The sequence below is a fragment of the Wolffia australiana genome, chromosome 20, assembly GCF_029677425.1.
Source record: "Wolffia australiana isolate 7733 chromosome 20, ASM2967742v1".
Classification (NCBI taxonomy): Eukaryota; Viridiplantae; Streptophyta; class Magnoliopsida; order Alismatales; family Araceae; genus Wolffia; species Wolffia australiana.
The window spans coordinates 5,953,880-5,965,320 of NC_135854.1; the positions used below are offsets into that span (position 1 = coordinate 5,953,880).

The 11,441-nt window shown below is 38.6% G+C and overlaps 1 protein-coding gene across 7 annotated transcripts in view; it reads left to right on the plus strand.

Moving 5' to 3' along the window:
• The window catches only part of LOC144716194 (poly(ADP-ribose) glycohydrolase 1-like), a 45,205-nt gene extending 36,563 nt beyond the window's left edge, over positions 1 to 8,642 (plus strand). For all 7 annotated transcript variants that reach the window (XM_078591269.1, XM_078591270.1, XM_078591275.1 and 4 more), the window contains 3 exons: positions 7,219 to 7,361; positions 8,190 to 8,252; positions 8,391 to 8,642. In XM_078591269.1, coding sequence (XP_078447395.1) covers positions 7,219 to 7,361; positions 8,190 to 8,252; positions 8,391 to 8,537 — 353 coding nt within the window. In that variant the 3' untranslated portion in view covers positions 8,538 to 8,642. The remainder of the gene's footprint in view (positions 1 to 7,218; positions 7,362 to 8,189; positions 8,253 to 8,390) is intronic.
• The last annotated feature ends 2,799 nt before the right edge of the window (positions 8,643 to 11,441 follow it).

Genomic DNA, 11,441 nt, shown 5'->3' on the forward strand with positions numbered 1-11,441 from the left:
AAAAGTGACAGGGTGGACATAATAATGAAAGTGATACTTAACCTAATGTTCATCGCTGCCTCCCATTGACGAAGGCTACAATATTTTGATTATGGGACCAAAAAAAACTAAAATGCCCTCAAGGGGCTTGAGTGATGATGGTGGGTCATATCAGATTAAGAAAGAAAGAAGCCTTGAGAATGGAACAGATATTAAACTGATACAATCGCATCTCTGGAGCATGTTTGATCTGCACATCTAACTCGATTTCCAAACCATAAATGACATTCACAATGATCATTAAGCGATCACAAGCATTCATAGAGATGCAAGAGAAAGTAGCTTCTGGTGGAGAAATGAGGGAATGGGAAGAGAGGATTTCAAAGAATCGACGACAAACAGTTGTTGCTTGGCAGGGGGATAATATCAGACCTGTGAGCACGGAGAGAGAGAGAATCATGACAGGAAAAGAGGAGAGGAGAGGATACTAGAGGTACTCGCAAGTGATCTTCTTCCTGCCCTACTCAGGAGGAAGGCCTTAAGTAGGTGCCGAAGCGTGTTGGTAGCTGTCGAGTCTTCTTCCAGGCATAGACGCGCTGACGGATCTTATCAATACTTCCCCCCTTATTTTGACCAGCTTGTCCTCAAGCTGGAAGTCTGGACATTGGTCGTGGAGGGTAGCAGTGAGTTCCCACGAAGTTTTGGTTGTGAGGAGGGCCCCCAAATGGGTGAGGACTTGGCAACCAGCCGTAGATGGATAGAAAGTGGAGATCTTGTCTGGTGAAACTTGCCACACTCAGTCTACGGTGAGATTCGGAGGGAGCAGTTGGGGTTTAGCAGTGGTGGGGGCAGCCCGCTTAAGTAGGGACACAAGGAAGACCAGGTGAATGCGGGCATCGTCTGGAAGAGAGAGCTTGTCGGTAATGCGATCAAGCTGTTGGGTGATGGTTAGTGTCCAAAGTAGCGAGGAGTGAGCTTCTCGAATGACAGTGGCTCTGAAAGATCATATCATAGGCCACTTAATTCATTTGTGTAATGCATGCCTGGCCCAGAAGATCTCTGATACGACTCTACAGCATACGTATCAAAGGTCAAAGCGCCACCGGTCAACTTAGTAAGAGTAGTCCACATACCAAGGCTAAAAATAAAGCGCCAAATGGGGAATGAGGCATCTTGAAAGTTGTTACACGATTGGGCTGGAGAGCGGGAGAGTCCCGGATCCAAAGGGAGGGAGAATCATCGCCGATTTCCCTATTTTCTTTTTCTTGTTCAGTCTACATTGTTCTTACGAGAATATTCCTATTCTTCTATTGCTCTCAAACTCTAGATTTGTGATATTGGACGATTGAATCTTGGAGTTTACATTTGCGAACTGCCGGGAGACAGAGTCTTCTGACTCTCCCGATTTCGGATTCATATCACTGGTATCAGAGCTGATCTTTCTTGATCTTGAAATTATCGTCTCGATGGAGCAAGATCCCAGAGACGATCAAGAGAAGATGGAATTTCAACATCGCACTGCCAACATATTGGAGCATGTGATGGAGCAAATAGCCTCCATCAATCTGCACCTGGAGGAATTCAAACAATCTGCATCAACCAGCGAAAGGGGAAATCGTCATCACCATGTTCAACCATATCCACAGCCAATCTACCCCAGGTCAGACCAGAATTTTCAGTTTAAACGTGGAGATTTGCCTTTTTTCCAAGGTGAAAATGCGGAGGGCTGGATTGCATGTGTGGATCGTTTCTTTCACTCACATCCGATAAATGACAAGGATAAAATGCATTTGGTATCATTGCATCTAGATTATGCAGCTTAGAATTGGTTCATCTACACAGAGAAAGAAGTAGGATTTCGTGATTGGGAACATTTCAAGATTCTGTTTGCAAATCGTTATGGAATATCTTTCATCAAACTTTATCTGGAATTATTTGATGTGCTACAAACTAGATCTGTCATTAAGTACAGAGATGAATTTGAACGGATTTTGTCCCAACTTCCCAAAATAGCAACGGAAACAAAAGAGTATGCCTTTTTACATGGATTGAAGCCAGAAATCCATACAGAGGCGCGAAAATGCAGGCCTTTTAGTTTGCAAGAGATGATGGATATCTCCGTTCAAGTTGAAATAGATTTGGGAGTTCTGTACACGGCCTGGAAAATTCTCATGTATATCATCAGCCAGCACAATATTCAAGTTAAATCCATAGACAAGATTTTTCAAATTACCAGCCAATTCATCAAAAAGCCTATATACCTTCCAAGCAAGTCATACTACAGCACAGTCCCAAGGCAATCGATCAATACATACTCTTCCAAATCATGTACGACCACAGAGAAAGAGGAATCTACCACTTACAGAAGCTGAGTTCCAACAGAGGAAGGAAAAAGGGCTCTGTTTCCATTGCAATGATAAATTCTTGCCAGGACACAGATGCAAAAAAGATTCGAACCTTATTCTGGTGGTGGACAGGTCTGAGCCGGCCGAAGAATCAGAAGATGAAGTTGTACCCATGCAGACCGATGACTCTTCAGCCACTGATAAATCAGCTTTCTCTGCTCAACTATCCGCGTTTATCTCCCAAGGACCGTCTCCCAACCACACTATCAAGCTGTGGGGACATGTAGCTGGGTATCCAGTAAGAATACTCATCGACAGTGGAGCCTCACACAACTTTATTACACCTGAGATTATATCCGAAGCTTCTCTCCAAATTGTTGCAGGTGCTCGATTTGATGTAATACTGGATAATGGGACCATGCAAACATCCGTGGGAATATGTCTGGACGTACCAATTTATATGCAGGGTATAGACATTATTCAAGATCTTTACCCTTTACCAATGGGAGCCATCGTGTGGTATTAGGAGCACAATGGCTTCGAACACTTGAATGGTTTTTAAGTAACTACAATCTGAGAACTCTGAAACTTCTATGGCAAGGAGCAGTTCACAAACTCCAGACGGATCCATACTTCTTATCGGCCTCCACAACACTTCTTCCAAGTGCGCAGGATATTATCAACGGCAAAAGGCAATTCCGAGCACTATATGCTGCTTGCGATCCGAGGCAGCCCACGGTATTCACTATTCTAAAATCTTCATATATTGATACTTTCAGTATTTGTTATCCTTCTGTGTTTGAATCTGTTTTACAATTACCACCGAAGAGAGATATAGATCATAAAATACACCTGAAGCCTGGAATACCACCTATTAATCTGAGACCATATCGATATTCGTATCTCCACAAAAATGAGCTAGAAAGCCTCACCCAGGATACGATCTCTACCCACATTATCCGACCTACAAGCCCATATTCCAGTCCTGCTCTCTTAGTCAAGAAAAAGGATGGTGGATGGCGAATCTGCATTGATTACAGCGCCCTTAACAAGGTCACTATCCCAAACAGATATCCTATTCCGGTAGTTGATGAATTATTTGAAAAGTTGCATGGGGCTACATTGTTCACTAAATTAGACCTCAAATCCGGGTATTATCAGATCTGGTCAATGGGTTGTTGACCAGTCTAATTGAACACTATAAAAAGGGGGGCGTCACCAGGGCTCCTATAAATAAGGACGTCGCCACCCAGGTACTCTATTCTGGTATTTCTTGGCAAAGAGGTATCGGCAGCTAGGCCGCTGACTCAGGAGCTGCGGGAGGGGAGCTCGCCTGCCGCAGGAGGGAGGAATCTTCGAGGAGAGGGAGATTGCCCTATAGATCGAGGAATTGCTGCCGCAGGAGGGGGTAGCCGTCACGATCTTAGCTGGATCTACTGAATTCCCATCTACATTGCTATTTCTGGAAACTCTTCAATTACAATACTATTCAATTTGTCATTTTTACAAGAGTGGGTAATAGAATGCATGACCATGACATTCATAAAACTGCATTTAAGACGCATCAAGGACACTTTGAATTTCTTGTGATGCCATTTGGGCTAAGCAACGCCCCTGCAACCTTCCAGGCCCTTATGAATTCCTTTTTCTGGAAGCAACTTAGGAACGTTTGTATTGGTATTTTTCGATGACATCCTGGTTTACAGCAAAACCACAGAGGAGCATGAAGACCACTTACATAAAGTTTTCCAATTTTTGCAAGACAACAATTTACAAGTCAATCCAAAAAAATGCCTATTTGCACAAAATTGTATTGAATTTCTGGGTCACAGGATTTCAAATCTTGGGGTGGCAACCGATCCTAGCAAAATTTCCACCATTGCTGCATGGCCTTCCCCAAAATCCTTGAAACAACTCTGATCATTTCTGGGCTTAACCAACTATTACAGACGCCTTATTGCCCATTATGCCTCCAAATCTCACCCTTTGACATCATTACTGAAGAAAAACTCTTTTGTTTGGACCACAGAAGCCGATCAAGCCTTTTCAGTGTTAAAGATAGCACTCACTACCGCTCCAATACTAAAACTACCAGACTTCTCAAAGTATTTCATAGTTGAAACTGATGCCTCTGGTTTTGGTCTGGGAGCAGTACTGATTCAAGATAAACATCCGATATCGTATTTCAGCAAGGTACTCAGTAATCATTCCAAGCTAAAATCAACATATGAACGGGAGTTAATGGCCATAGTCTTATCAGTTCATAAGTGGAAGCACTACTTATTGTTCCAAAAAATTTTCATTCATACAGACCAGTTTAATCTGAAATTTTTTAATGAACAGAAAGAAGTTCCCCAGCATTATAACCAATTGGGTATCCAAATTATTGGGGTTCAACTTCGAAATTCGATTCAAAGCAGGACGACACAATACAGTGGCAGATTCATTATCCAGATCTAAAGTGGATGAGCAACTATAGTGCAACAGCATTTCACTGACACACTGGTTAGACAGAGTAGTGTTGGAAAAAGAGATTGACCAAGACCGAAGACTATCTAAGATCAAGCAGGCATTACTTACTCAATCATCCACAACACCACATTACACATTACAGGGAAATGTGCTTTTATAGAAGGGTAAAATAGTATTACCTTCAAATTCATCTCTTATTCAGTTAATTCTACAAGAGTTTCATGATGCCGAGATTGGAGGACCCGGGGGAGTACTTAAAACACCAAAACGTATTTCTCAACAGCTACATTGGCAAGGTATGAAAAAGAAGATCCAGGAATATGTTGTCGCTTGCCAAACATGTCAACGACACAAGTCATCCACACTATCCCCTGCTGGACTACTACAACCTCTTCCTATACCAAATCAAATATGGGAAGATATATCCATGGATTTCATTGAAGGTTTGCCAAAATCGGATGGGTAAAATTCAATACTAGTGGTAGTTTGCAGATTGAGCAAATACTGCCACTATATTGGAGTTAAACACCCTTTCACTGCATTCGATATTGCATGCATTTTTATCAAGGAAATTATCAGACTACACGGTATTCCACTTTCTATAATCTCAGACAGAGGCAGTACTTTCACTAGTCAATTTTGGAAAGAATTACACAAACTTCAGGGCACATCGTTGAAACTCAGTTCCTCTTACCATCCTGAAACGGATGGACAAACCGAAGTCATGAACCGAAGCTTGGAATGTTATCTACGCTGTTTTGTTTCTGAAAATCCAAAGAAATGGGCACACTGGTTACCATGAGCAGAATATAGCTATAACACTTCCTTTCACACATCCATCCAGATGACCCCATTCAAAGCCGTCTATGGGAGAGATCCACCACCAATTATTTGCTACGGTTCACCACCATGTCCACTAGACTCATTGGACTCCTTACAAACAGAAAGAGATAAAATACTGTCCAGGTTAACAAACCATCTCTCCAAGGCACAAATAATCATGAAAGGGAAAGCTGATCAGCATAGGCGAGATCTGGAATTTCAAGACGGAGATAGTGTACTTAAAAATTCGTCCTTACAGAATGAAGTCCTTGGCAAAGCGCAAGTTGGAAAAACTTGCACCAGAATATTTTGGTCCATATACGATTATTAAAAGAATTGGACCAGTGACTTATAAACAAGACCTTCCTGAAACTGCCTCTATTCACCCGGTTTTCCAAATCTCAAACTTACGAAAAGTAGTGGGTGATGATGTTAATATTTTACCAGTCCCTACTAACATTTCTGATGAATGGGAATGGCAGGTATATCCAGAATCTGTGCTTAAGAGGCGTTTTACCACGGCAGGGATGCAACTTCTTATCAAGTGGAAAAACTTACCAAATTTTGAAGCAACATGGGAAGATGCTAACATCATTACAAGGAAATTTCCAACTTTCCAAATTGAGGACAATTTGGATCTCCAGGAAGGGAGTATTGATACGACTCTACTGCGTACGTATCAAAGGTCAAAGCGCCACCGGTCAACTCAGTAAGAGTAGTCCACATACCAAGGCTAAAAATAAAGCGCCAAATGGGGAATGAGGCATCTTGAAAGTTGTTACACGATTGGGCTGGAGAGCGGGAGAGTCCCGGATCCAAAGGGAGGGAGAATCATCACCGATTTCCCTATTTTCTTTTTCTTGTTCAGTCTACATTGTTCTTACGAGAATATTCCTATTCTTCTATTGCTCTCGAACTCTAGATTTGTGATATTGAACGATTGAATCTTGGAGTTTACATTTGCGAACTGCCGGGAGACAGAGTCTTCTGACTCTCCCGATTCCAGAATCATATCAATCTCCAGCCTTTGTATGGAGGTGGTTCTATAGATTGGATCTATTACATAGGCAAACCGGCTGCTCTAGTAGATAGTTTTGAATCAACTTTTGCGTTTTACGTTTCCATGTGTGACACCCTTGATTGGCTCCTGTAATGTTTCCATTGGCCCCCATTTTTTACTTTTTTCTGGAAAATAAAGCTTGTATATGTATGGAGGTGGTTCTATAGATTGGATCTATTACATTGGCAAACGGGTCACTCTAGTAGATAGTTTTGAATCAACTTTTGCGTTTTACCTTTCCATGTGTGACACCCTTGATTGGCACCTGTAATGTTTCCATTGGCCACCATTTTTTACTTTTTCGCTGGCAAATAAAGCTTGAAAATAAAATGCATTTCGTTACACAAGCATAACATGCTGATTTGTGGATCTACATTTTCATTGCAAAAGATCAATCAAATTTCACATTCAGGATAGTTGGTGTCCTGGATTTAATGCCCAGCATTTTGAGTTGAAATTTGCACGCTTTGAATGATCGTGCATAGTTAAAAGTTCTGTCCCTTAAGGAAATGAACTTTTGACTTTTGTGTTTGATGTCAGAGTCAGGAGCAGAAGTCATTCATCCATCATGCACAAATCTGCCTGACGAAGTTCTGGGGGTTGCTACTGGGAATTGGGGCTGTGGAGCATTTGGGGGTGACTTAGAGATTAAGAGTATGATTCAGTGGCTTGCTGCGTCACAGGTAAGCCACCAGTCAGTTTTTACTCTGTAAAAGTTGAAGTTCATTGTTTATTTGGCAGCTTTGTTCAGCTGGTGAGTGAGAAAGGGAGATATGGAAGAGAAACAGGAGATATGAGGGAGAGAGAGAGATGAAGAAAAGAGTCAGGGAGGGATGAGAGCTGGTGAGTGAGAAAGGAAGAAAAGAGTTGAGGAGAGAAGAGAGGGGATGAGTGAGTTGAACCTGCTGCCTGGGAAGTCAGGCAATTGATGAAGAGTAGGAGCCAAACTATTTAACTAGAAGGTTATCTACCCCAATTGGAATCTTAAGAAAGGAGAAAAACAATAATACCCTACTTCTAACAGTTTGAATTCTGCTTGATGTAACATAATAGCTTATAGAGGGGATGATCAGAAGCAGGTCCAATGGATGATCCACTGATCCATCTAGATGTTGCGGATCATATTAGATTATCTGATGTTCTCGATTTAGCAAAAAGCAAGAAATTTATTGCTATTACAAAATTGTGAGACTATCCTTGAATGTTGTTCTTCTTGATGGACTTCTCATCCAGAGGGTTAGATCAGATGTAAGAACTGTACGATTGTTAAAGTTTTCGATGCTTCTTTATTGGAACACATAGAAAGGAGCTGTATGAAAGTCAGAGACTGATATTAGAGATATTGAATTCTTTCCTCAACTGTCAAGGAAATTTTACTATTTCATTTGATTCTAATCATCTGTCAACACTGTCAGCAGTTTGTGAAGAGCCTCAGTTACTGGTGTTGGGGATCGTTTGATTCAGATCCTTCATTTTCTTCATTTGGATAACTTTAATCAGTTGTTTTCCAGGCAGGAAGACCTTTTATCCTCTACAATACTTTTGGGGTGAAGGCATTGCAGAGATTGGAAGAGGTATTTCCAATCCTAGTCCCATCGAGAAACATGGATAATATGTGTGTGTGTGTGTGTGTGTGTATATCTAGGTAGGTAGGGGACCCCATATAATTATAAAATATAATTATACGTAATCATTTTTCTGTCATTTTTCAGGTGACCCAGTTTCTCCTAGAGAATGGATGGACTGTGGGAGATCTCTGGACTCTGCTTGACGAATATGGTGCTCAAAGGTATTCTGGTGAGACCTACATCGGCTTCCTTGATTGGTTGGTTCCAAGTCCTCATCTTGGAATTCATTGATGTGCATAAATAAATTTGGTTTATTCAATCATCCAATCTCCCACAAATTTGATAATATATGTGTTATATTATTCCAGTTAGGAGTAAAAAAGTCAATTATTTGTGCATCCTGAGATCTAATACCCAGCCTTAAGTTCACTGTTTCCAACGCTTCAATTAATATGCTAATGCCAGAACAGTTATCTGTGAGCCAAAATTTGTTTCTTATCATTCAATTTAAATTTAATGTGTTTATAATCCAACTTCATGTCACTTCTCAAAAGGAGAGCTAATGTTAGCCAAATGAACTAATCTATTTATATAGTTTTAAAAAGCAAGGACAATAAAAATTTTAAAACATAAATTAAGTGAAATAGATTAATATAACGCTACAAATGACAGAAGAGGCAAGCCAATTCATAGTAATTACTATTTATAGTAACAATTAAAAGTGAACAAGGACACCAGAGGATTTTATTTGATAAATAGGTTAGGAAATGAAGGATACATGACTATGGTATACAAAGGGATGCATTTTATGTGAAACTGATTTGAATTTTGTACAAATTGAACTGTACACATTGAGATAATAAAACAGCAGGAATGTAGTACGCATCTTGGTACTGAGAGAGTCAGAAGGATCTATGATGATACAGAGTTAGTGATAAATAAATGGAGGATAACTTAAGCAGATTGTGGCGAGTCAGTGGCTATTTGAGTAGAGAAATATATTATGTCATTTAAAAGGTCTATTAGATTATACTTAATATATAGGTAGATATGGATGTAAAAGTGAAATTTTCTTGAGAGATGATTTAAAATTTTATGAATACGGTTCACGATTAAGATCACAAAATTAAAACCGGTATATAATTTAAATTTTATCATATAATGTCAACTAAATTCCAAAAATTTTGGGGAAATATGAATGAAATTTTATTGATATAAATAAATAAATTTTTATTTATTTGATTTCAGTAAAACTCCTAAATTTTTTTAGTGCATATATTTTTGAAATTATTGAATGACATAAAAACCTTATGAACATTTTATATCATTTAATTGGTTTATTTATTATTTATCATCTTGATTTTCATGTTTTAAATTTAGCAATAATTTAATATGATTGACTTCAGTCTTTTATTACATTTACCTATATGATTTACAATTTGTTCTTACTTGTTATGGAATGTTCGACGCAATGTGCATCTAGAAAAATATAAAGGATCCTGATATAGGATTCTTAAGGTTTAGTTTGCCTGTGATATTAGAATCTTATTGTTTTAACTATGAATGATAATCACGATACTCACATTCTTGTGCCACACATGAGACAAATGTACTGTAGAAATGTCCTATATGTACGTACTATGAGATATTACATTGTTTTTGTCATAAAAATAGAGACCAAAATTAAACACCTTGATCCAACTTTGAGTTTTAATGTGAGAGTGATGAAATCACGCATGGTGCTCCTTCGTTATGTCGTAGGATCTGAATATATTTAAGTTGGGTTGAAGTCTACTCCAAGCCTCCTTATTCAATACTAAGAGCTAGTGTGTGAATAAGTCCAGGGCAGATAAACCATGTAGTTTGTTAGATCAGATTTCAAGGCTGCACACAGATTTATTCCCATCAATTACAGAAGGTACTGCCCAAACCAAACTCACTGGTTGGTGGAGCATACTTCAGCTCACATGTGCATCAATTTAATTTATTAATTTTTTCATTAATTTATTCTGATCGGTGGAGCATACAGTACTCCAAATCATCATATAGTTATTGATATTCTTATCCCCATCGGGGCACAGTCGATTCTTCACTTCCATACACTTGAAGGTTGAATGGAATGATAAATTTTTGTCGGAGATCTTAATAATGCATAGAATGTCTGATAAATTTTCTGAAGTATTAAATGACATTATCTCCTTCAAAAATATGCATCGCCAAGTAACCCTCTATATGGCATATTTGATATAACATGTTTCAATAGTCCAAACTTTATGATATTCCCAATAACTTGCATTGTTTTCAAGAAAAAACAATTAGCATATGTCTTTGGTAAGGATGCTCCTATTCAGACACCATTGGATGAGACTAAAGGGATATGAGCATAGAAATATAAGTGGAGAGGTCACTCTGGCTCAAAGTTATAGAATGGTCTAAGAGGTGGTATATGTTTGGATAATGGTTCTCCTTTTAAATTAGCATTGACATGAACAAGATTTTGTTCAACCTGGTTGCACTAAACATGCTGAAGAATATCAAGGATAAACCTTTAAAAGGCAAAATCTGAAGTCCCGTTAGTTTTATGACCAACGAGAAGATATTCCATGTCCCCCCAATGATAATAGAATAAAGCTTTAAGGTATCTCTAACACAAAAATATAAAGGCAAAATCAAATGGTTTCATTTAGGTCAAAAAGGTCACTAGTATATGAACTACATGTCGAACCTTGTTAAGATAGTTCTGAGAAAGTTGACACATGGAGATGTTTCAATTTCTGAAAAGTGCGTCTAAGTCAAGGTTATTAAATACATCTAGTGTTTTGATGATACTTGAATAAATATCAAACCTCAATCTATTTTTGGGAGATATGGTATCTTTAGAAGATTATTATGTTTCTAGCATAATAGAGCATTAAATATGTTATAAACATACTTAGATATTCCCTATCCATTGAGTAATATACTTTATATTAATTAAAAATGAATCAATATCTTAGGCATCAATAGTCAATGGAATAAATCTATATGATGTTCTTTAGTTTGATCTCAATTTGATATTACTCCTAATAAGAGAAAGTATCATGTGAATTAGGAATATCTTTATGAGCTAATGGAAGATTGGCAAAGGTGGAGTACTTAAGATGCATGGGATACGTAGTTAGTGAATTTGATTTTAAATCATATGGAACTTGCTAG